At 41.9% G+C, this 26576-nt stretch overlaps 1 protein-coding gene across 4 annotated transcripts; it reads left to right on the plus strand.

Moving 5' to 3' along the window:
- Positions 1–287: 287 nt before the first annotated feature.
- armc9 (armadillo repeat containing 9) lies at positions 288–25051 on the plus strand. Of its 4 annotated transcripts, none has more exons than XM_018757341.2 (26): positions 288–521; positions 999–1133; positions 1982–2107; positions 2187–2357; positions 3005–3160; positions 3401–3493; positions 4404–4428; positions 4764–4921; positions 5007–5105; positions 6158–6199; positions 7556–7590; positions 8881–8992; positions 9644–9736; positions 10478–10568; positions 11123–11246; positions 11719–11858; positions 11949–12025; positions 12751–12825; positions 12913–13003; positions 13109–13215; positions 13521–13619; positions 14170–14285; positions 18080–18213; positions 19192–19297; positions 20360–20478; positions 24722–25051. In XM_018757341.2, the coding sequence occupies exons 2-26, from the start codon at positions 1059–1061 to the stop codon at positions 24742–24744; spliced, it is 2487 nt and encodes an 828-aa protein (XP_018612857.1). In that variant the 5' UTR covers positions 288–521; positions 999–1058; the 3' UTR covers positions 24745–25051. The 4 variants fall into 4 exon arrangements, with proteins under 4 accessions (XP_018612857.1, XP_018612859.1, XP_018612858.1 ...); XM_018757343.2 differs by having other exon boundaries at positions 13109–13164; XM_018757342.2 differs by lacking the exon at positions 6158–6199.
- Positions 25052–26576: the final 1525 nt, after the last annotated feature.

Below are 26576 nucleotides of genomic sequence, written 5' to 3' on the forward strand. Positions count from 1 at the left end.
ATTAATTCACCATGCATGCACATTTTTTTTCAAGAAACAATATGGTTTGTCGTCAGAACCCGGAATTTTGCTGGCGTGAACGTAAGTGTTTTACAGCACTGCTAGCATGTAGACGCCGGTCAGAAAATATAGGAATTGGAACGCAGGCTCACACTCTTCAAACTGGATAAACAATAATGTGCCTTAAACGTCTAACTTCCAAACGAACTCATCTCATCAATCAGAGTGGCTGATGTCGTAAAATACGAGTACACTTTACGGCAGAGTTTCCGGATGCTTATCGTTGCTATAGGTGATTGTACGCGTCGTTCTCGTCGTGCTGCGCTGTGTTTACCTTTCAATGGCCCTTCAAACCTCTCTGCCTCTTAAGATATTTTTCCCGCAAGGCCCACTTTTTATTAATGTTATTGTTTATTCATTTTAGCTGACGGCTTTGTCCAAAACGACTCACCGCGTGAAGTTTTTGTATTTTGCATACAATGACTTACCCATTACAGCGGGGTATTTTTTAGCACATGAAGGTAAGTAACCATGTGATGACGTGTTGTTTCTTTTTTTTTGACCCTGGAAACGATCAGTCGGAGCCCGAAAGCAACACTGTCACGAATATCACCTCTGCTACATTTTTGAGTACTTATGACCCCGGGCCCTATTACCTTTAATACGTTATAATATTCAGTACATTTATTTTTAACATTGTAAATACATCTGCACGTTGAAGCTGCTTTCTGCCTGGATTCCAGGTGTTAATCTCATCAGTTATTAAAGCATGGTGACAGTTACAGATGAAGTCGAAAATATGTATTGTATCTCTGCCCCCATTATTGTTGCAATTGAATGCACTCATTGTATTTTTCTCTGGGATGTACGTTGCAATACATGTCAATGTCAGTGTGTATATTTTTCATGATCCATGTCAGGTCATTAAAATTGGGAGCAATAAAACACTGATTTATCTGAATGTCTAAAAATGTTTTGTTTCTCTTTGCTATGTGTAGTCATAAAAGGGCCAAGGAACATATGTTGATGTAGGTGTCTATTTGGTGTAAAAGCTGCCCATGAACATCAGAAAATCAGATGACATGGGAGACGTTCTGGCCTATGAAGCAGATGTGCTTGGGATGGTGAAGGAGGTACGTGTGCTCCCGGAACACCTCTCACACACACACAGTAGCACTTTTACTGTTCACCTTTATGCAACAGCTTTGGCCAGATGCCTTACAGTGTTAGATTATCTTATTTACTGTTACATTTCCATTTTATGCACAGTATGGTATTGTTGGAGCATTTCAGAGTACATTTACATTTATTCACTTAGCTGACGCTTTTCTCCAAAGCGACTTACGGTGTTAAGGTTACAATTATTTGCACATTTAGACAGCTGGGTAATTTTACTGGAGCATTTTAGAGTAAATGCCTTGCTGAAGGGTACTGCAGCCAGAGGAGGGGATCAAACCTGCAATTTTTGGATCCAATGGTAGTAGAGCTAACCACTATGCTACAAGCTGTAAGTAGCTTGATCAAAGGTGCTGCAGTAGGAGGTGTGGGACTTGAACCAGGAACCTTCAGAGTGCAAGATGACAACCTTAATGCATGTGCCATCTGCTGTCCCTCATTCACCCGTGTCTCTTAATCCTGACAATGTGTCTCATATTATGTGGCGTTCACATGAGATTGTTGAAAGAATGTAATTTCAGATCTAGTATTAAACACACACAGTGGCTGAAACTGCTTCTTCCAAGTTGGGTTGCGGCGAACCGGAGCCTAACCCGGCAACACAGGGCACAAGGCTTAAGGGGGAAGGGATACCCCCAGGACAGGACGCCGGTCCGTCACAATGCACCCCAGCTGGGGCTTGAACCCCAGACCCACCCGAAAACAGACACAGGCCAAACCCGCTGCACCACCCCAGTATTAAATATTTTCAGTAATTTTCTTTTGTGTGTCGGTTCTACCAGTTGTGTCGCTGTCTTCGTTACAGTACCTCAGCTTCGGTGAATTTGATGAAACAGTTAAGCTGTTTGAGAGAGAGTGCAAAAGCAAAGGAAAGCCTCCGCCAAAAATCTCAGAGAAGCTAGTGAAAGACAGTCAGACAACACCAATACAGGTATGCTTTAGATTTCAGGTCATAATATATAATCATCTTCTGCTGTTCAATTTGGACTGACATACTCATATTTTTACAGAAGAACCTGTTAAAATCTTTTGAAAATGGAGACGCCACAGTGTTCTTTGAGCTGTGGATTGAACACATTCCCTCTGATATTCGAGACGGTGACCCAGATGCTCAGAAATTGGAGATGTACCTTCAAATTCACTTTGCCACCTTCCCTTTGAAGCATTCTTTTGGGAGACCTGTAAGTTGCATGTACCCACAGTTGTTATTATTATTATAATTGTTATTATTATTATTATTATTACTACTACTACTAGTACAGCTACACCATTCTGGCTGTATTTGCCAGTTTTTGAGTAAAGAAACAAGTTTGCCTATAGATGGCCCCAGTGCTTCAAGCACAGCAATCCATGAAACGGGTCACTGTGGGAAAACATGCAACACCGACAGCGCATGTTGCCGATAGTCAAATTATGCATTTACAAAGATACAGACATTTAAAGTTCATTTATTGTTTTTAATGTCTTTTTTTTCCACTTATTGTTTGAAATTTCTACCTGTAGCAGAGTTAATGGAACCTGTACTTGTCTGCTGCGCTGAGAGGTATCCTTAAAACACATTCACATAGTATGGGAGCGTGGGACTGACTTTACCCTTTCCCAGCCTGCGTGTTTCCAGCTCCCACCTGGAATGTAGGAATGTTGGTGGTAAATAAGTGAAAATGTGTATCCTACAATGTCAGGTTTTGAATCAGTGCAAGAACAATGAATCTACTGCAGGCGAGTTTTATAACTAGTAGCCTGTGATAAAAGGGAAAGAAAAAAAAATGAATGAAAATTGATATTATTCCAGCAGCTTTCTCACTGTACTGCGCTTGTGTTTCCACAGGATACAGCTGTTGCTGAGAACAGCATGGCACGCTTTAGGCGGTACCTAGAGACCAAAGGAGGAGCAATTTGCAATACGGCCGAGTTTCTACGATTTTGCGCCCTTCCGTTTGTCCCCAATCCAGTGGCACATCCCTCATTCAAAGACCTTTTCCAGGTGTCTTATCACTCCACATTGCTTGCGTTAACTGAAATAACAAATGGTAACATGGTAGCTAAACACTTGGCAACAGTCAGAAGTAATACTACATCTCTACACATCTGTATTTTTTATGATTAAGCAGACACCCTAACTGCTGGAAATATGCATTCGTTATTCATTAATTGTCACTTGAATTGGGATATCAATGTTTGTTGTATTTAAAACATTCACAAATTCACCTTTTTTTTTGCCTAGGACTCTTGGATTCCAGATGTGAGAAGAAAACTGGAGGAGTTTTTATCGGCAAAACTAAACGTGTCCAGTACTCCGAGGCTACTCACGCTATACGTATCTTTAAGTTGCACTAACCGTTTATGCACCTTTCGGAAAAAAACTCGTTGATTTTGCCAGTTATGTATAGTACTTCATTATAATATCGTTGTATAAAGCCTTTGTTTAATCCAACAAGAGTTGAGAATTGTAAAGTAGAATAGCGGAGCTCTTCCAAGATGGTGAATACAAAGTATAACCATCGTGTTTTCGAGAAAGACACTAAATTGGCACCAAAATTCCTTGAGCAGAAAATGAATCAAACACAATAGCCGTCGATTCAGACTAAATGAAATACAGTTTCTTTCATGTCCTGTTGCTTGGTTGCTGATTTAGAGCTTTTAGAAAAGCCCTTTTCTGCTTCTTTTCCCTCAGCAACTAAACAGCTATTAGTATGCAAACGGCATCGTCATCTGTTGGGTCCAGTTTGGTGGACGTATTCACCCTAGAACACAAAGGGTCTCATATCTGCCTTGAAACCTGACGCTTCAGATGAAATCCCGTTATTATCCTGGAGCTCCAGAGCTTAACAAGGTTCAAGAGGCATGAGGATAAGAAAATGTGTGACATGTGTTATTGTGTTATTGATAATGTCGGTGTTTCTCCTTTGTCTAGTGAAAATGCCTCGAAAATTCCTCTTCAGCCTCTGCATGGAGACAGAAATGAATATATCATTACTTTGATTTGCAGTGGAAAGTTTTTCAAACCATTGTCACGGAGCGGAAAGCGTGGACTTTCGTTAAACATTAATTTTACTGAAATGTATATTTGCAAATGGGCTATTTATTCAGAAAAATTCCAAACTCTCAAAACCTGTTTCACCTTGCAGAACTGTACTGAAGTAGGGAGGGGGGGTCCGAGTTGTCAGGGTAATATTAATATTTACCCAGTGAACAGTCTGAATGGTTCTTTAACACCAGAATTACAGAAAGAGGGAGGGAAAGATAACAAAGGTGAGGCTTTTTTTTTTTTTTCCTTTTCCTGGAGAAAAACACTTATATGAAGTGTCCTTGCAGCCTTTGAGCCTTTTGTATGTTCACATGTGACAGTCTGTCATGCATGTGTACTTCAGCGGGAGTTGACGGTACAGGACACGCAGTAACTGAGCTGAGCCAATTTGAGCCAAGTTCATGTGACCAACCATTTCTACTGTTCCTCAGCATGTACTTCTGAGATCTGTGTTTCAGCTCCTGATGCAATGCTGAGTTTCTTGCCATGTTGAGGGCTTTTGAGGTGGTTTTTGTGTCTTGCGTGGAATCGGCTTGACGTCCCTTCCGTCTTCCTGCAGAGAAGATCCATCAGCTGCGGCAGCTGCTGGCCGAGGCCGAGAGGAGAGCAGCCAGCTACATGAGGAAGTTCAACAAGGCGCAGGCAGACTACCACAACCTCATCAGCATCACTGCCGAGCTGGTGGAGTCGCTGGAGGCCACTGTCAGCGGGAAAATGGTGAGCGCCACCCGCTGGCAGCACACACCCAGCGTATCCCCCCTCCCCGAGGTCTTAAAGTGGAGCCATAGTCTCATTTTTGCAGATCTCCCCAGAGTACCTTCAGAGCGTCTTCGTCCGACTTTTCAGCAACCAGATGAGGCAAAGCAGCACGCAGAGCATCGATTTCACCAGGCCTGGCACCGTGAGTGAGACCCCTGCCTGTGTTGCGTAAAAAAATGTTTTTGACACGGTGTCCCAATAATGACCAAAATGAGGTCTGTTTCAGCAAAATACATATGTTTTTGAGAAGTCGTACTCGAAAAGCATGCAGTAGCATTGTCCTCAGAGAAGCCTTTCAAGGTACGAAAACTTGCTTCTCAGAAATTGTGTTTACATTTACACTCAGCCCTCATGTAACGGGATCCCACACATATTAAAAATCACTGCAGTCCCTTATGAAAAGACATACCCTTCTTTGCACAGTCCGGCACGGCAGCATTTTTGCCAGGTACGGACGGGGTCATTTCGCTTTTGGAGCGGGTGACTTATTTTGTGCAGTACATCAGATGTTTTGGGACACGGAAACACACATGGTGTCTCAGGCCCAAAAGGTTCTTGTTCCTCATTTGTTGGTATCGGTGTGGCCATTACCTGGATAAATCTGCTGAATAAACCTGCACATTACCATGGACACTTTGACCACACGTGTACCACACTAAGAAATTTAACTATATATTCTAACTTCCTTTTACTGACAACCTCAAATTTTTTTTGCTATTATTCTTTGTTATTTATACAAGTACTTATTTTGGTATTTTGACATTTTTTCACCCAAGAACCTATTATCTTTATTATTATTCTCAAAACAATGCTATTTTGATGTCCTAGCAGTTGTGTAACCGGGTGATTTTAAATAATAAATTATCCCATTACGTGAGGAACGAGTGTATTTTCACGCAAGCTGTTGTAATGTTCCGGACAATATAAAGATAATTCTGACAGCCACGCTTTTCTTCTTAGTCCTGAGCAGGATTACTTTAGCAAACCGTCCTGGTTTATGTAACATATGCGAGTTGAAATCCGTCATAAGCGGATGCTGTACGAATAAGGTCGACGTGGCATAAATCCAGCTTTACCCCGATGCCTTTTACAGCAGCGTGGTTTACCGTACTGTTTGCTTTCTTCAAGGTTCATCGCCTTGTGTTTCTCCTTTAATCTTCACTGCCTTCTTTTTGTCAATGTCTGTCCTTGAAGGGATATTTCTCTATGAGCCCTTATGAAAATGATGATGGATATGTAAGTCGCTGAAGTTCTGTTGTTGTTTTTCAGTTGCCCTGTCTTGCCCCCCCCCCGCTACCTTTACCTGTACTCATCTGCTTTCCACTATAAACAGCCGCATTTCCTCCAGTCCCCATTAAAGTCCCATAGTTTGATAGGAGATGTGACCTCATTCGTGGACAGCGTAGCAGTTTTTGTCCGGTGGAATTGATCTTATCTTTCACATAGAATATTTTCAGGTTTTGTTTTTACATTTATTTGCTTTGTGTTATGGGTCAGCATGCATGTACCATCTTCTCCAAAAGTTCTCATCTTCTCCAAAACCACCCTCTTTACAAACATTTATACATCACGCTGTATAAAGCGATCTAGCCGAGAGAACGGTATTTAGCCACACTAGAAGGAAGGCAGTGATAAAAGGATCCTGTAACATCGTTAAAACTTTACAACACTCGCCTCATGTCTCTTTACTTGCGTAGTACGCAGTACACACCGCAAATTCTAAATACTGCTCATTTCTGTGAATGGTGAGTGTATTTAAAAGTCCTGCCTTTAATCCTTTATATGCCTAGATAATCACATCCTAGGCCATGTTTTTTAATTTCTCAAAATACGTATTAGAATGTATTTGAGCATTTATTTATTATGCAACATGTATGTTTAGGTTATACCAGTAAATATTACTGGTAAGTCTTGTATTTGTTGGCATGGCTTGAGGAAACTAACACAAATTGGTACATGGCTGACTCCCGGGATAGTAAATAGAATTTTTCATTGTGTACAGCTTTGATACCTAAAGCAAGGTGTCCCACTGGGATCAATACATTATTCAAAATATTATCGCACAATAAATGTCTATTTCATTGTACCTGGTTTTTACTGCACCAGAGGACCTACACATTTAAATAAAGTGGCTTTAGTTTTAGGGTTTCTCTTAAATGCAACTTAAGAAAGTAAAATTTCTTTAATAAAAAAAAAAAAAAACAACAAAACATTTCTCAGTTTTCTAAAATATGAGTCACAGGCCATGTGCTATGTGGTGAAAACAATGGTGAGCACTGCACACTAACCCCTGTCACTGGCTGGGTATACAGCACGGTTTTCCCGGTAAAATTCAGCATGCGCATCCCCAACTGCATGATGGAGAACGATAATCGATACACCAATGTATCTAACTCCAAATCCGTAATATAATATGTTTTATTTAATTAGCATGGTCTATGATTGATAAGTAAGGCTACTGCAGTGTGCTATGAGCTGGCACGTTTTGTGGAACACTCAAACTCATTTAAAAGAATTACTGTGTACAATATAAAGGAATCTCTTTTTATACACGTGAGAAAGTGATTCGCTCACATTCTCCTTTGTTTCCAGGCCTCCTCCATGCTGCGCGCCTCTGTGGCACCACAGTAAGTGAAACCTATAGGGTTAAGATAATGCAAGATAATGCAAGTTGTTTTATTGGGGTTTTTCATTTAGAAAATCCACAAGCGGATGGAACGTCAGAAGAGTCAGCACACTTATGGTTTGTACGTTCATTAAGGGAGCCAGATGCATTCTTAAACATTAAAACCACAGCTGATGCATTATAACTTTTTTAATGATGGATCAATTAGTAATTCACTGCCTTCCGTTGTGTAAACAGTTACATTTTGACAAATTAACTTTATTTTTTCTTATGTATAGGGGACAGATTTATTGTCATGGAAGTGTTTTCCTATAAAACTATCAAAAGTTGTCTTTTTTGCTTTTGACAGCTTGCCTATCGAGTACAGCGGAACCACGGAACTCAAACGCTTCTGAACTCGAACAAGTTGTTCAAGGAAAAAAATGTCGCAGAACTCAAACGAAATTTCGGAACTCGAACCGACGAACCTTTCAGGCTAAAACCTGTCGGACACGTGACGCGTCTTTTTCCCCGTAAAACAAAGGGCGCGTATGACTCGGTATGAGTCTTGTCTGAAAACTCCCGGAGTGAGCATCTCTTGCTGAATTGTGCTGTGAATTTCAATTTCCATGTGTTTTTGTGGGTTTTTTTATATCTTATATTAAATAAGTCATCATGGGTCCTAAGAAGTTACCAGTGAAAGCAATGAGCCAAAAAGGAAAAGAGTGAGTGAGAGCCACGATAGAGGTTAAAAAGGAAATAATTGAAAAACACGACAGCGATGTTCGCGTGGTTGATCTGGCTGCACAGTATGGAATGCCTAAATCTACGATTTGCACTGGGTTTTATACTTTTTACTTATGGTTTTAGCATCAGGTATGTATGTATGTATATAGGTTTAAATAGGCAATCATTTGGGGGTCTGGAACACATTAATCCAATTTACATTATTTCTTATGGGAAAAATTGATTCAGAAATCAAACGCCTTAAGTTCTGGAACAAATTAAGTTTGAGTTCTGAGGTTCCACTGTACTTTACTGAAACTTGATTTCATTGCACTGTGTTCTAAAATACATCCTCATTTTTCAGTTTTTATTTTGTTGTTCCAACATCCTTACTGCTGTAATGTTGAAACTAACTTTGCTCCTGTGCATTTTTGGCAGCACTGCAGCCTTATCATTCCAAAGACGGCCGAGTCGTGTGCAGCTCAATACACGCCTGTGCTTTTCCCACACTGCACGCTTAGGGAAAATGCTGAACAGTCTTTGAACGGTCACTGCTACCCCAGTGAGGTCATTCTCTCGCTGTTAGGAGGCTGAAAGACGTGCCGTTGCTGCCGTCGTTGGACTATGAGAAGCTGAAGAAAGACCTGATGAACGGCTCAGACAGGTTGAAGGCCCTACTGCTGCAGGCGCTGCGATGGGTAAGGGAACCCAGAGAGCTCCTGGAACTCAGTCAAAGAGGGAACAAAGCCGGAGCGAGGTTGCCTTCCCTCCCTGGACCCTCTCCCCAGAAGGGGTAGCCAAGTAGAGCAGATGGCACATCAAGGGCATACCAACTCAGCAGCCCAGCTTTCCAAATGTGATACACTGGAGCAGCAGTGTTTCCATGAGATGCTTGGACCGACCAGTTTGCTCTTTGAATCTTCAGGCAATGCCCGCAATTGTGTCCTAAGTGTTGCTGTGTGCCACAGTCCTGCTCTCCGGTGGGTCTGGGGTTCGAGTCCCGCTTGAGGTGCCTTGCGATGGACTGGTGTCCCGTCCTGGGTGTGTCCCCTCCCCCTCCGGCCTTACGCCCTGTGTTACTGGGTAGGCTCCGGTTCCACACGACCCCGTATGGGACAAGTGGTTCTGAAAATGTGCGTGTGTGTGTGTGTGTGTGTGTGTGTGTGTGTGTGTGTGTGTGTGTGTTGCTGTGTAACTCATCTTTTATGCATATGGTGACCGCACCACATGTAAACCTGTCAAGTTCTATGTACAAATTTTTGCTATGAAATGGAAAGCAAAGCTGGAGTTACGTAGACCTGGGTATCCCCCCCACCCCCACCCCCACTCCCATTGTGTTTGGCTCCCAGAGACTCACCCGGTCCCTTCAAGGGGAGCAGAGAGACACGGTGCTGGAAGCATTCATCAGCAATGACCTTCTGGACAGTCGCAGGAGTGGCCAGGTAAAGCAGAGGGCTGTTACAGCGGTACTCGGCTTCAGTTCCACTTACTTACAGCTTTGTACAGTAAGACAGTGGCCCATAAGTCTCTGTACTCCTACTTGCCAGTGGATCTAATGCAGTGGTTCCCAAGGCCATGGCCATGACCCGTATGTGGGTGCTCACCAGGGTTCCCTAAGTTAGAAATGACCATAAAGCTTTGCCAATTTTGAAAATATGCTCCAAGTACTGAGTTATGCAGTATTGTTAGGAATCGCCACAGCAAGGCTGCAAGCTCTACCTGCGTGCCGCATGCATAACTAGAAAAAAAAAATTACCCAGCTGTACAAATGGATGAATAATTGTTTGCAGATTAACATTGTAAGTTGCTCTGGAGAAAAGCGTCAGCTAAATGAATAAGTGTCAGTGTGAATGGAAATAACTGGAAGAACTTTCTAGTATAAATATAATCCATTTACTGCAGAACAACAGCAAGGCTCCGTGCAAAACAGTCAAGGTTTCCAGTCTCCAGTTACACCAGTTTACAGGGCCTATCGTATACCAGGAAGCAGCTGGAAGGACACTTCAACACTGGAGTCATTGTCCTTTGGCAGTTAGAGGATAACTCCTCCGCAGTACCAACAACAGCTCTTTTTCAACCCCCATTGTGTTTCTTTTATTTTATAAATGCCAGGAAGCAGGAAGTTGACATCATCCACGTGGACCAGCACTCTTGTAACCACTGAAAAAATCATGTCTCTGCAGAAGAGCGTCCTTCACCTGATGAAGTCGACCAGTGAGATTGTGAGGCAGTACGTGGCGCGTCTCATTAACGCCTTCGCCTCGTTGCCCGAGGGTCAGTCACACCACTCCTTTCTGCTTTCATACTTGCCACTTCTCACAATCCTTATTTCAACTGGAGGCAGCAGGTGGCGTAGTGTTTAGAGCGGTCACCTTGCACCCGAAGGACTCAAATTTTAATCCCGCCTCTTGCTGTTGTACCCTTGATCGATGTACTTACCCTGAACCGATACGGTAAAAATCACCCTGCTGGAAATACGGACAGATAATTTTAAGTTGCTTTGGAGAAGAAGGGTCAGCTAAAACAAATTAATGTAAATTAAGTGTTGAAAAATGTAATACGGGGAAAAAAAATTGTCAGCAAGTTGTCACCTGTACTTGTGCCAACTCTAATATTTCACAGGTTTAAAATGAAGAGGCATTTTATTTGACTTATTTGCTAGCTTTCCGAGCATTTTGGATTCATTTTGCGTTTTAGAAATGTTTTTTTACGCAGTGCTGGTATGAATAAAATGTGGGCTGCGGGTTAGGGGGCCACTTGTGCTCTGAACGGGCAAACGGCCGGCGGGATAACAGTAACAGTGCGTGAACCGTGTTCCGTCCACACAGGCCGCACATACCTCTCCCAAATCCCACCTCTGCTGAAAATCCTTGAGGGCGCCCTGGAGACAGAAGGGAAGGACTCGGTGGCCAGAGAGAACGTGCTCGGCGCCTTGCAGAAACTCAGTCTCAGGTACTCATTAACCAGCTTGTCCTTGACTTCCTCTGCTGCGCATTTCATTTGAAATTTTTAAGAGCCTACATCAAGTACGCAGCATGCCATCAGCCGAAAATTACGTAGGCATGAGGCATGTCCACGGAACGTGGCCGTTTTACAGCTTACCAAGGACGAGGAAAATAGAAAGTCACCGTTTTCTTCCTCTCGCAGGACATCTGGAAAGTTTTGAGCGAAATAAATGTGCACGCAGCTCTTTAACATCGTATCAGGTCACCTTTTGTGCGCTTTTCGATAAGATGGTCGGTCGGGTCGGAACGTTTCTACATTTACAAGTTCACCCTTCTAGCAGCCAGAAGTGTAGCCAAACACTGGGGGGGATTTACATCCAGGAAAACTGCAGGATCGTAAATGTGCTCACTGGGGAGTAACGTCTGAATTTTGCATCCTGTCTGTGTGTGTGTGTGCGTGTGTGTGTGTGTGATGTCAGACGGGCCCAGCAGTCGGCCATGATCGAGGACGGGCTGATTAGCTGGCTGGTGGACGAGCTGCAGAACTCGGACTGCCTGTCTGACTACACCCTGGAGTACTCCACAGCCCTCCTCATGAACCTGTGCTTTCGCAGCCAAGGTATCGTCGCCATGGCCGGCTGCTCCCCTGATCCTAGATGACTTTTTTATGACGAAAGCCCTCCCACGCATTATGTCTCGGTGTCCGCAGGCAAAAGCAAGTGCGCTGCGAACGCCAAACACATACTGAGCACTTTGTCGGACCTTCTGGCCCACGAAAACCACGAGGTACGTTTTTCCGAGGCAGACAAACGTGACTCTCAAAGGATGAAGCGCACATTTCTTTCATCGTTCACCGAATAGCGTGAGGCCGTTTAGATGTGTTTAGTACAAGTTATTTTTCCTTTAAATACTTCTCATTCACAGTTTAGATTTTAAGATAAAAGTTGATTTTTTTTTTTTTTTTTTTTTTGTTCAGTAAATAAAACAAGTCCAGCATAACTCCAGTACAATACATTCATCTATGATAAGAACAAGGTTACATACGGGCAGCAGGTGACGCAGTGGTTAGATCTGCTACCAATGGAACCCTGATTCGAATCCCACCTCCTGCTGTGGTTCCCTTGAGCATGACACTTATCTGAATTCCTACAGTAAAAATTACTCTGCTATATAAATGAGTAAATCGCTGCAAGTTGCTTTGGCGAAAAAGCGTCAGATAGAGAGATAAATGCACGCAAACATCTCTTGCCATTCTTTTTCTTTTATTGTCTCTGGGACTTTTCTATTCCTTCTAACCTGTCAAACACCATGAGCGTGCCCGCCCCAATCGTGAGCCCTGTGTCGGTCAGCTGAGTACTGCGAGCGCTTTCCTTTGCATGGAGAACTTGTTTCTGCTCCTGGCTGCACGCCCCTGTACCTCTGCCATCAGTTACAGCTGTGTGATGAAAAGGGAATGTATCGTAAGTCCTGGGGCAGCTCCCGACTGGAGTAATCCTGTTGTGTGACCGCAGATCCGTCCTTACGTGAATCGGGCCTTGTATAGCATCTTGGGTGTGCCTGCTATTCGGGATGAGGCCAGGGAGATGGTGAGTTCAGTCCCCACCCGGCGATTCATACCCATTTGAACCCCTATCAGCACCTTCACCTCCCTATCTCTCGTACTCTTTGTTAAGGGCCTGGAAGAGATTCTGCGCTGCTACAGCAAGGACAAAAACACCGAGTTCAGCCAGCAGATTGAGTTCATCATCAAGCAGATCAATTCAAGTGAGTCAGAGCACTCTTTCTTTATTTTAACTCTATGACCCAAAAAGATTAATTTATCAATCACCCGGTGCATTATGTCTCTTCTGCTTCTGTCTTGTAACACAGAGGAAATCTGCGAAGACAAGCCTGGGTCTGATGATGAAGATGAAGACGATGACGAAGTACGCTGCACATCACACCAGATCGCTGTCAGACAAATCATCAATAGATGTGTAATAACATCATAAATCTCTTCTTCCTTGGAGATGTCCGTTTCATTGTGGCATCAGAACACATCATTTTCTCCTATGTAAAGCTTTCAAAAAACTTGTGGTGAATAATCTCAGGTTACCCGCTTGTATCAACAGTTTCACTTTCCTTTTTTTTTTTTTAACGATACGCCAATGCTTACCGTGTTTTAACCGAATACTGAACATTTTCAGGTTTTTGCTCCTTTTAAACTGTGTGAACTTGTAAACACAAGCTGTGAGCTGTGTGAAACTGGCACAGAGGTAATTTCGCCATTTGTGTTTTGTAGGAAGATGTCATGGAGGCGGATATAGATAAAGACGAGGTTCTCCACCCGCAGGACGGGGAGCTCTCGGGAGAATCGCTGCTTACCACAGAGTACCTTGGGGTGGGGCTCTCCTTTTAGCACATATAGTGCAGCATGGTGAAAATTTCACATAGGAGTTAGACTGGAAGAAAGTAAAAACTTATTATTGTTCTAATATAAAAAGCCTTTTAAATAGTTCTCCCCATATTCTAATGACTGTGTATTTAACCATTAAGTACTATCATTGTGGTAATGTTAGCGCCTGTAGTTTCCCAGTCTTATAAATGACACAGCAACCTTATAAAACCAGAATTTGCTCTTACTGTTCCCTCAAGCAATACTTCTGCTGACTCTTTTATCTTAGTATTTGTAAATTTGGACAGCTGGTAGCGTAGTGGTTAGAGCTGCTGCCATTGGATCCAAAGGTCGCAGCTTTGATCCCCACCTCCAGCTGTAGTACCCTTGAGCAAGGTACTTACCCTAAAAACAGCTCCAGTCACATTACCCAGCTGTGTAAGTGGGTAAATAATTGTCACCTTATCACTGTAAGTTGCTTTGGAGAAAAGCATCAGCTAAATGAATAAATGTAATGTAAATGGACATGTGTGATCCCTGCGTGGTTGGGTTTCAGATCATGACTAATAATGTGAAGTCCAAGAGGAGGTCGGCCACGCAGCGAAGCCAGAACTTCGACGAGCCCCTCCAACGCCCGTTGACCCCAGGGTCGCGCCGATCCAGATACGTGACGTAAGTCCGCCTCCCCTCCTTTTCGGTACCACAGTGCGTACCCACATGTACGCATGCAGTGAATTATTGTCTTTGTCTCGTGGCAGTATCTGTCACCTTATTTGAGTAGAGAACCTCATAGTATGTCGTGCAGACCGCAAACGTGATGCCCTGTTAAGCTTATAAAGTCTTCATTTTTATATGCTACAGAAGTGTGTGCATATAATCATCAGGTGCTTATCGCTATACATAATAACGCTTGGTCCCCTTTCATTCAGATCTGTTATGCTTTTATAGGAAGATAAGATACGCTTCAGGCCAACTATGTACAAGGAATTTCACGTGGTGGTGCTCATTCAGTTACATTTAACACAAAGGTACTGCAAACAATACACAGCATGAAAGAAACAGTAACAAAGTAAGAAAGTTTGACGAAAATACGGTAAATACCATACAAACAGTACGTGCTTTTGCTTGCAAGCCATTGTAAAAAAAAAGTACCTTGAGTGGAACCAGATAAAATGTTCTGTAAATAAAACAGCGCTCTTGTAAATAAAATGCAGTTGCTGATAGACGCACTGACTGAGTCAATAAGAAACATGGTGCCTTGCATGAGAGTTGGCAATAGCAGTGGGACTAAGTATAAATAGGTGTAACCCTTTATAAAGAGTCATCCTCTAAATATTTTACATATAATACAGTACATTAGCTCAGTCTCCACTATTTTCCATTAATATTAGACCTTGATCAACCGGTAAAAATCCTCCTGTTCAATCAAGAGTGTAAATGGGTTATGATGTGCACATTGCACATGAAGGGGCAGTGGGGGAAAGCTGTATTTGTGCCTTTTGTTTAAGTCCTTGTGTCACTTTCCAAAAGAGAGGTGTTGGAACATGTGATGGACAGGGTGGGAAGGGACTGTGATGATCTTGCCTGCACACTGTCTGGTCCTGGATGTGTGGAGAACCTGGAGTTTGGGCAGCTTCGCTCTGCTCACCGCTGATACTCTACTCTCAGAAAGTAAATCCTCTGCTCCTTAACATGTTGTTGATGCCATCTGTGAGATGCAAGGTGTTACTGTCTGCAGGAATTTGAAGGATTCCACTCTGGTGACTGGATATTAGTGCTGTACTAGTCTGAAATTAAAACAAATCTATTCAAACACTGCAGCAATACGTTACTGCAGCAATACGTCAAGTAGCTGCCTGTGATTTAAGATATCTAACGATTTCCAGTTTTTTTCGTTTAATTTTTAAGGAAATGCAACATTATACAGATGTTTAGTCACTTCCGGGTACATAAAGATGGATTAATTTTTAGCCGTTACTGATGTTCTTAGTCCTCTTTTATGATATACCATAAACATGTTTGTACCCTTTGCTTTTAAACAGTTATAGTAATCAAGAAAATCACACTTGTGCGTTGTGTGTTTATCTTGGTTGTACAGTAATAAGACCTACTGTTCGGAGCAGTTGAGCTGACAGCAATATTCTTAAAAGTAGGTGTTAATGAGTCATTTAACCTGCAATAAATATATTGTGCAATAGAACCGTATTGTGGGAGTTTCAAAGCTTTGTCTGATTGATTTTTTTTCTTTTTTCCCCCCATTGTATTAATACATTTTATTTAATGTTACTATCGTATATAGGCTTCAACACCTCAAGACATCTTAGGATTCCAAAACAAAAAGTGAGAAAAAAATGCATTTTAACGCTGAATTGTTAAACAGTCTGAAGAGCACAGGATCAGTCATTTTCAACTGACAGAAGAATCAATCAATGTGCTTTTCCAACCATGGTCACTAGGTGTAATTTAAGGAAAGGTAGGAAAACGGAGAGGCTCCGAGCACCATGAGGCTATCAGATCGCAGCCAAGTCTTTTCTCCTCCCCTGGGCCCACCTTGCCATTTGCTGGCTCAGCTAATTAAAAGCATCTAGTGCATGGCGAACCCTAGGACTCAGGTTTGATTCAAAGACCGTGTCACATGCAGACTGTAGCCAGGAGCTGCTAGAGTGCAGACCACAATGGGCTCGTTCCCGTGGGTATTCACTGGGGGGTCGGTGCCTTCCATTCGCCACTCACGCTCAGGGAGAGCCGCTCTCCTGGCACCAGCTCTCCTGGACCTGCACTTGTGGGTGCGCGCTTGCTGCCTTGCTTTTGCTGTATGTTTTAGTCCACCAGACACCAGGTTCTTGTGGATGCTCCTTTCAGGCTATACCAGGATGAAAGATTACATCTAGACTTAGAACTGATTAAGAATTTTACATACATTTACATTTATTCACTCGGCAGATGCTTTTCTCCAAAGCGACATACATCTCAAAGAAATACAATATGTGCTTTACATTAGGAGAAAGACATGTGATTTTAAGTAAACTTAGTTTGTTTCTTTCCACTTCATGCACCGAAGTTCATCGCACGAGTAGGTGCATAAAACTCAATGGACGATTCCTGAGCACCTCCCTACAAATTTTTTTTTAAAGGTACACGAAATGTCAATAATTGTCAATAAAAATCAAGTCAATAATTGACTTTTAAAAAAGTCAATTATTGACTTGTGCGGAGATTACCACACTTGTGTTAAATGACATTTGAACAAAAAGGATGAAGGACTCGCAGGAATGTTTCCGAATGTTTTGTACCATGTTATGAGGACTGTTGCCAGTTACCGCCACGAATGACCCTAGCCACCATCCGAGGGTTCCGGAACTTCTCTGTGGTTAATGCACCTTCCCTCAATCCAAACAGTGACTCAGTGAGAGTGAATCCTAGAAAATCGCCTTATGCTTTTGGCATCTGTCCTTGTTGCTGTTGCCTAAGTGGTGTTTGCACTAGATAAGGCAGCATAGCTAATTTTATTAACTTAGTAGGCATACCTTGTTTTTCTAACGTGATTTGAGCAGTAGCAGCTTCCATGGTTTCTCCACTGTTGTTGCATGATTCCCTCATTATCTTAGGCATTTTTTGAAGAACAGCAAAGATCCACATGAGCGATGGAGGTGGGCAGAAAACTATGTTTCTAAAGTGATTCAGAAAGCTAGATTTTTTTTTTTTAAATGTTCACTTTCTTACAGCTGGGCGGCATGATGGTGCAGTGGGTAGTGCTCTTTCACAGTGCCTGAGTAAGAAGATATGGTTGTGGATATGAGAATATGGATATGGGTTGTGTTTGCTTGGGTTTTCATGGGTTTTCTTCCACAGGCCAGAGATGCATTCAAGTGAATTGGTGACTCTGAACACTATATTTAAATTACATTAAGAACGTATGAAAAACCCTGTCACACAATGTTTTATACAACGTAGTATTCATGCAATGTTAATTGATTATGCAGTATATCCTTATCGTTTATATAATACGGTATTGGGGGTTTGTGCCTTATGATGAAGTCAGCTTACAATGAGGTCGTTGGAACACCGTTGTAAGTTGAGGAGCACCAGTATTACACTTTTATTGATTGTATACTTTATAAAGCAAACTGAAAGTGGCCAGACACTGACAAATGTCCATTCCTTGCCTGTGTTTCCAAGATATGCTTTGGATCACGGCAATCCTGCACAGGATGAGCGGTTGAGGAAAATGTCTCACAGCAAATTTTTTAATTAATCATAGCTTTTTCTGAAGTCTTTACAGAAGTTTGCTCGTCAGCAAAGAGACATCTGTAGCTTTTCTGTACAGTATTTAGGAACAAAGACCGGCAGTTCCCATTGCATTTATAAGCGGAGGACCCAGTGGGCCTTGCTGCCTTGGCATTCATTTTGGATTCGTTTCGTCCTCATTCACCCCTCATCCTGCCTCGCTGTGCTCTGTGTTTCAGGAAGTCGCAGGAAAGCCACGACTGCGAGCGCCCCCCGATCCGCCAGATGGGCAGAGAGTCTCGCGGCAGCTCCCGACCCCTTACACAGTGCAGCAGCAGGCCCAGCGTGGCCAGCTCCTTCCACAACAGCCTGAGTGTGTGACTTACAAGCCTGCCTTACATAAGGATTCGCAACACCACCTGGCCGCTTTAAATATTATAGTTATATAATAATTTACAATGTGTGATTTGACCTTTTATATCTCATATTGTAAATATCTTCTCAAGTTCGGGAGAGACAAAGCCCGTCAAAAATCCCAAATTCAAACGGAGTCAGAAGAACAACCTACTGTTTCTGCTAGACTATGACTTAAGTAGTGTGTGGTGCTTTGGATAGCAAATGCATGTTAGAACTTAATTGGAGGAAACAGGAAAATATTAGTAATAATACATCATTTGAAAATTAAAAAATAAATAAAATAAAGCCTAAGAATGCAGGCAGCCCTGATTATCCTGTCTGCGCAGTACAGATACTACTGGGCTGTTTCAATGACTGATGGACGGTTTTGTAAAAGCACGATTGTGCAAAAATGAAGACCTTGCATTATGGTTTCAATAACTGTACCACATGCTCACTGTGTCCAAACCAGTTTAATTTCCGTCGATTTTAGCATTGACTGCGCAACTGAGCTCCTTTCTTTTTATTGCACCCTTTTCCAATATTTTTTACGCTTCTTTGATGTGGAGTCCCAAGCCCTCGGGCTTCTAGGAGCAAAGCGAAAATGCTCTTCTGTCTGGGCTGCAGTATATTGGACATGTTAGTTTTGCTCTCACCGTTCCTTCATACCGTTAGCAGCAGCATAATTCTGCTTTCATGGGAAAATAATACAAATTAGCCTTCATTTTGGGGGGGGGGGGGGGAAGCAACACACTGATATAAAATCTATGTTACTGGATAGTGTTTTTGGTCATTTCAGGATCTGTTACACGAATGCTGTAGACAGCTTCAACATCGTACTGTGACGTCGGGAGATAGGAAACAGCCGGGAATGTCTCGGCCGGGAGCCTTGAACCCGGGTTCTTTAGGAAAACGACCTAAACTGAGATTGTCCGTACTTTCCTGTCCTGCACAGCTATGGACTCAGAATGCGTACAGACCTCCCAGGAGTCGGGGCTGAACCAGCTATCTGAAGGGCTCCCCCTGCAGGCTCGGGATGAACCCATCGATAAATTCAGCGGGTCAGCTATTTTTTTATTATTATTATTATTATTATTATTATTATTGATGCCTGTGCCCAAGGTAACTTACATTATTGAATACACTGCACCAAGCTACTTATAATTATCTGTTGAGCAACACAGAGAGCACTTTTCACTTTTACACCCTCACATCTAGGACTTTTTTTGATAAAGCACATGATCTGAACCCAACTATAAACCTCGTTCTTATAGCCCTGTGCTGAACACAGGAGTATGTCTTGTGACAGAAGCAGTATTACAGCCTGTCACTGTCTCCTGTACTGGCATTCATGGTCTTAGCTCGGGGGTCAGTTGGGTTCAGCCCTGTCCGCGCGAGCCCACCCATGAGCTGGACACGTTAACCCAAGCAGACTAGATTCGGACCTTAAATCGGATGAGCTCCCATCATACTTGTCTCTCAAAACTTTGTAGGTACTGTTTCAGCAGGTGGTGTAGTGGTTTGAGTCACTGCCTTCCACTCAGAAGACCTGGTTTGAATCCCATCTTATACAATAGTGCTCATGCACAGTACTTACCCTGAACTAATACAGTACACTAAAGCGGTAAAAAATTAACTAGCTCTAAGTAGCGTAACATTGTAAGCCACTCTGGTATTCGCTGAACAAACCTGTGAGTTTATTCCTCATGTGAATTGTACTAATTGGTTTCTTCTCATATTAGTGTCGCTTGCATAGTACCGGGGTATACAGCAAACTAAACTGACAAAAAATGTTTGCTGTTCCTTTTTTTTTTCCCCTCAAAGTTTACAGTAATGTGGAAATGTAGACAGTCTTTTTTGTTGAAATCAGTTCATGAATGCATGTACAGGGGCATAAAAGAGAAGGAAAAAAAATGCAGGGCGATGAAAGGTGACGGCTTTATATTTGTTGACGTCTTAAAGTACGTTTTATTTAATGCTTACATGAGAATAAATCTAAATGCACTCTCCATACCAGCCTGTCACATTGTTGATAGCTATTTATTGACTGAGTTTAGTGATTTTGCAAGCTGTTTAAATTTTGTTGAAAGTCTTCTTTTATATTTGGTTTATGATGTTTTTAGCTATGCTGAAATGCTTGGATTCAAAAGCCAGTTTGAGATTCCAAGAACCCCGAATCCAGAGGCCCAGCAGTGCAGTAGGTCCAGCTCTACAGGGTCACTGGGGAGGAGTAACAGACAGGGTGAGAACTCTTCCCCTTCATCCCCAACACACACACACACATACACACACACTTGGTCACTTCTGAGAACAAATGGCTTTAAATGTAGGAGCAGATATGTCCATCTTATCCACACCCATTCCTGGAAACAATCTTTTATGGACCATTAGTACACTGAGTCACTCCTGCATAGTCGTGCTAGTGAATGCATTCATGTATAGTTTCAAATCCAGCTTCGGGCATGCAGAGTTCACATGTTCTCCGCAGGTTCCAAATCCGAATACATGCGTGGAAGAAGGCAATAATAAACCACTTCTCTACCCTCCGTTACCATGAAAAGCACAAGACCCTTACCATAGAAACCCTCTCTACTCTGCCCTACTCTATCATGCCATACTGTATTCTACCTTATGGTCCAACAGTACTAAATCCAGCAGGTTTCCCAGGTATCCTCGCAGTACTAAGTAGTTAAATAGTTAACTGAGCCTGTATTTGGTTTGTTACAGTACACAAAATTGAAAAAAATCGTTGCAGAGCAACCAAATTTTCTTAAAATGTCAAAGAAATGGGATATCTGGGGGAAAAAAGCATAGCATACTTAATTATGTGTTCAGTCATGGAGGTGAGAAAGCTGCTTCCTAGAACATCATAGTCCAGAGCATGTCAAACAGCCTGTTTTCATTATTTTCCTTTAAAGCACCTTCTTATTTGATCTTGGTTGAGGGTAACATACTGTGCCCTCCACTAATATTGGCACCCTTAGTAAATATGAGCAAAGAAGCCTGTGAAAAATTGTCTTTACTGTTTAACGTTTTGATCTTTTGTTCAAAAAATTCACAAAAATACTCTGCTCTCATGGATATCAAACAATTGCAAACACAGCACAGGTTCATCCAACAAAAAAAATATTTGTTAAATTATGTGTGCCCCAATTATTGGCACCCCTATGAATTCATATAAGAAAAATATATTTGAAGTATATTCCCATAGATATTTTACATTTTTTAGTACACCTGGGTGATTAGGAACAGGAAATTGTTCAACCATGACTTCCAGTTTACCAGGGGTATAAATATGAGGTAACACAGGCCAAATTCCCTTAGTCATTCATCACAACGGATAAGACCGAGGAATATAGCTGTGATGTACGGCAGAAGGTTGTTGAGCTTCAGAAAATGGGAAGTGGCTATAAGAAAATAGCAAAAGCATTGAAAATGCCCATTTCCACCATCAGGGCAATAGTTAAGAAGTTCCAGTCAACTGGAAATGTTACGAATCAACCTGGAAAAGGATGTGTGTCTAGATTGTCTCGATGCCCTGTGAAGGGGATGGTTCGAGTAGCCAAGGATCACAGGTGAAGAATTGTAGAAGTTAGTTGCGTCTTGGGGTCAAAAAGTCTCCAAAAGTACAATTCGACGTCACCTACATCACCACAAGTTAAGAAAAAAGCCTCTACTCTCATCCAGAAACAAAGTCGAGCGTCTTCAGTTTGCCACACACTACTGGAACTTCAAATGGGATCGGGTTCTATGGCCAGATGAAACTGAAATAGAGCTTTTTGGCAATAAACACCAGAGGTGGGTTTGGCGCACACAGAGAGGTAGCCATATGGAAAAGTACCTCATGCCCACGATTAAATATGGTGCTGGCTCTTTAATGTTTTGGGGCTCTTTTTCTGCTAGAGGACCTGGACATTTTGTTAGGATACATGGCATATGGACCCTATCAAATATTAACTGATATTAAATGAAAACCTGACCGCCTCTGCCAGAAAGCTTAAAATGGGCCGTGGTTGGATCTTCCAGCAGGACAACGATCCAAAACATACATCAAAATCAACACAAAAATGGTTTACTGAGCACAAAATCAAGGTCCTGCCATGGCCATCCCACTCTCCTGACCTGAACCCCATAGAAAACCTGTGGGGTAAACTGAAGAGGAAAATCCACCAGCATCGACCTCGGAATTTGAAGGATCTGGAGAGATTCTGTACGGAGAAATGGTCTCGGATCCCTTGCCATGTATTCTCCAACCTCATGAGGCATTATAGGAGAAGACTCAGAGCTGTTATCTTGGCAAAGGGAGGTAGCACAAAGTATTGACTAAAAGGGTGCCAATAATTGTGGCACACATAATTTAACAAAGATTTTTTTTTTGTTGGATAAACCTGTGTTGTGTTTGCAGTTGTTTGATATCCATGAGAGCAGAGTATATTTGTGAATTTTGGAACAGAAGATCAAAACGTTAAACAATAAAGACAATTTTTCACAGCCTTCTTTGCTCATATTTGCAAGGGTGCCAATATTAGGGGAGGGCACTGTAGGTGGACATGGTCCAAATTTGGACATGTGATTTACCTGAAACTAGACTGTAAAGTAGTCACATCCCATGTGCATTTAACTCAGCTATATGGGGAAACCCCACGTTTATTTCTGTGCTGCACTGTTAACCTTGTTTTGGCTTTTATGTAAATCCCTGCATATGCTGCAACTCCACTGTTACTGTTTCTTTTTTTTGGGGGGTGGCGTCATTGTCTGTAGCTTTCGTTCAGACGGCTGTTGGAACTGGTGAGTCAGAATACTTCCTTAGAGGAGAATTATGTGGCCCAGCACCTGGATGGAGGGGCCTAGAAGGAACAGCCCTGGAAGGAGCTGCCACACAGAGATGCTGTGACCCTCCGTTTAACTGCTGATGACACACTTTCCTGTAGAAGCAATGTGATGTAGGATGCCATTTCCTCTCACTGAAGAGCCCTTTTCTTCAAATACTAGAAGGGAAGAGCTGACATGTGTCAGTGCAAAAGCAACACAGAAATTGTGCTGTCCAGTCCTAGTTACAGCCCTGAAATATATACCATGACAGAAACTGAGCTGCCGAGTACTTCTCAAGTGTTTGCTCTAACTTGGTGCCACTTGGATAAGGGATTTACATTTTCTCATTTAGCATCTAAACAGATGCCTCTCTACAAATTGACTTGCAGGCTACCTACAGTTATCTACCCAATCTGACAGCTGTGTAATTTTTATCTGAGCAATTCAGGATAAGCACCTTGATCTACTGTACTACAGCAGGAGGTAGGATTCGAACCCGTGAATACTTAGACCAAAGGTGGCAGCTCTAACCACCACTCTTGCCTGTTGCGATAATTTTTGAGTGTCATAAATTGAATCTCTGATCTATGATCCGATCACATTTGTCCAAGCAAGTTACTGTATTACATTCAGTGTAGTGCAGGACAGTGATTTGTTCTGCTCAGCTTCCACTAAATGTCCCAAAAACCCCTTAAAAGTGCAGCCCCCGTCCGTCTCTCATTCGCTATTACGTACTGCACGAGTACCTGCAGTGACTCTTCATAGACAAAATTATTTTCCCCTTTCATCAGAGATCAAACTATGGATTTTCTGTCTTGACTTCAGAGATTAAGAGCATCTGTGACCCCAAGGTTAAGTGATAAATAGATTAATTTAATGGCTTGTTTCCCGTATGACACAAAGCATCTGTTCATTTTCTGATTACCGTGAAGCCTGTAAGATGTTTCTCTCTAAATGTTAGGAGCCAGATGCGATCAGAGTATACTTACTGACTCTCTATTGCATTTGGAAGGGCTGGTCTAATGAAAATGCATTATCACAACCCGGGCTTCTGCTCTGAGCCATATACCCCACTGAGCATTCATAGTATTTCACAAATTATTGTTGCCTTTAAAGCATCTCATTGTGGGTCTGTCAGAAATCGTCATGGGGAGATCCGTTAATCTGGCAGAACAAGGCGAGTGCGGCAGTGTCGGTAGAGGTGTGGACCGTGTTTGCATTTGCAGGTGCGGATTTATTCAAGGAACAAGCACTATGCTTTGTTTCCTAGTGACAGCTAAACTAGTGCGGTAACCGATACTCCAGTATCAGTTTACCGGAACCGCCACTTTTTTTTTTTTTTTTTTTGCACATTACTGTCTTTTATGCATTAATATAATTCTCAGTTTCTTTGTCTACAACATTCAGTACAGCAGACTTACAAGCTATAACATTTAAAAGCTTGTGTGCCGTTTGGCTTAACTAAGCAGTGTAAATAAGTTCTATGTAATTCACCCCTTAAATTTGGTAGTTTGAGAAGAGTATAACTGATGATGATCTTTCCATTATTTTTTAATTTAATAGCGATGTAATTGCTGTAGTCCTGAATTATTTTAGTATTCATCTTGATGATTGTACATTCAAAGTATAGTGTTGCATATTAAATCTGAACACCCTCCCCATTGCTTTTTCAGGAAGCCCACAATACAAGAAGTGAGAATGGGTCCCTCGCCAGGAACACCCTACTCCGCACCGTGATGGTCGGGTCACGGTGTCTAAACTGGGTCAATGAAATGAAGATGCCATCAGGGTCCACAGTGAGGAACAATATGTCAAATTTTCAGAAGTCAGAGGTCTTTCTGATCCTGCTGAATGAAATTTTGATAATGCAACACGATGTACAACAGTCATTCGTGATTATTGTTTATTCTCCGAGGTTGCTTGTACCACATGTCATCTGACTGTTGTTTTTCCCAGTTACGTCTGCCCTATAGGGTAGTGTTACCTTTTCATTGATTATTAATGATGTCGCGGTGCTGTTGAAACAATGTTTACGTTATGTCATTTTTTTTTTAATAAAGGTATCATCCTTCATCATTCGTGTAACTTTACCGTGTGTAATACATTAAATGCTGCAATTTGCACTGGGGTGATAAAACTAGGAACACTGTTGTGTTTTTATCTCACCTATTCTTAATCATGCATCATGCCCTTTGTTAAATACACCTTTCGTTTCATATGAATTTAACGCTTTGGGTACAAGAGTCTCAGATGTTATCTTTTAATTGAATTTCTGTTTACAGTGTTCTCTTTTAACTGCCAGAATCTCCAGGCTGTCTGTTCTCTGTGGAATTCAAAGGCCCTGCATCATCAGAAGTGGTTTTTCTTATTAATGTATATTTTTTAGTATAAAGGGAAATGTACATGTCAGCACAAAATGAATATTTGCATTATTTTAACTTTTTCCTCTATTTCCAAATCACTTTGGGTACTCTATGTGCCCACTCCATTTATAGTCCTATCCTTGATATTTACATTAAAAATAGAACTTTTAAAACTATTTAAGCTGTTTTTTGGTTATATCATTGCATACTAATGTGAAAGTTCATCTGCAGTCATTTCAAAATACACACATTTTCAGTTATTTTATATTGTAATTGTGTTGTTTTTGAACTTAAGTTTCAGTACAAAAGGTTGAATATTTATCATTGGCTGTAGCAAGTACTGTATCAAAATTTGCAGTGTTTTCATTTTTTGATCATGTTATGTTGATGTATTGCACATTATTTTTTTAATACGTGAGATATTAAATTGGTGTGAAAGTGGAGAAAAAAATGTATACCTATGTTGGTCTTCTGTGCCACTGCTTTTTTTTTTTTTTTTTACCAGTATTGCAAAAGGGAATTAGTAATGTGATTGATGTGATGTAATTTTTTCTAAGAGTCAGTCACTACTATGATTAATGATTAATAATTGCTGATTAATGGTTAATAACCCATGTGACATTGTATGAAAGTTGTTTCAGAATAGCATAGACCTGTAACCTGTTCTAGACACTAAATATGTACTTTTACCACATTACGTGTTATATGCTACGTTCCATCTTCATGACTGAGGGTCGGAGACCATTCGAGCACTTGACTTGGCAACAACACTGTGGTCACGTGTATATATGCGATAGAATCTCATTTGTCCAGCCTAAACGGGAGTGCAGGGTAGCAAGAAATCCCGACGATACCATATTTAACATGACCTGTATCTGAAAGTAGAAGATAAATTAGACCTGTAATGATTTAGGAAGCCATTAAAATTGTCTTTTCTTTTTTTAGTCCTAGGCCATAATGATTATTTCACACACATACATTGTCTGAAACCGCTTGTCCCAAGTGGGGTCGCGGCAACCCGGACCCTAACCCGGTAACACAGGGTGCGAAGCTGGAGGGGGCGGGCACGCACCCGGGACGGGACGTCAGTCCAGCCCAGGGCACCCCAAGTGGGACTCGAACCTCAGACCCACCAGAGAGCAGGCCCTGGTCAAACCTGCAGCAC

This window comes from Scleropages formosus, chromosome 8, assembly GCF_900964775.1.
Source record: "Scleropages formosus chromosome 8, fSclFor1.1, whole genome shotgun sequence".
NCBI lineage: Eukaryota > Metazoa > Chordata > Actinopteri > Osteoglossiformes > Osteoglossidae > Scleropages > Scleropages formosus.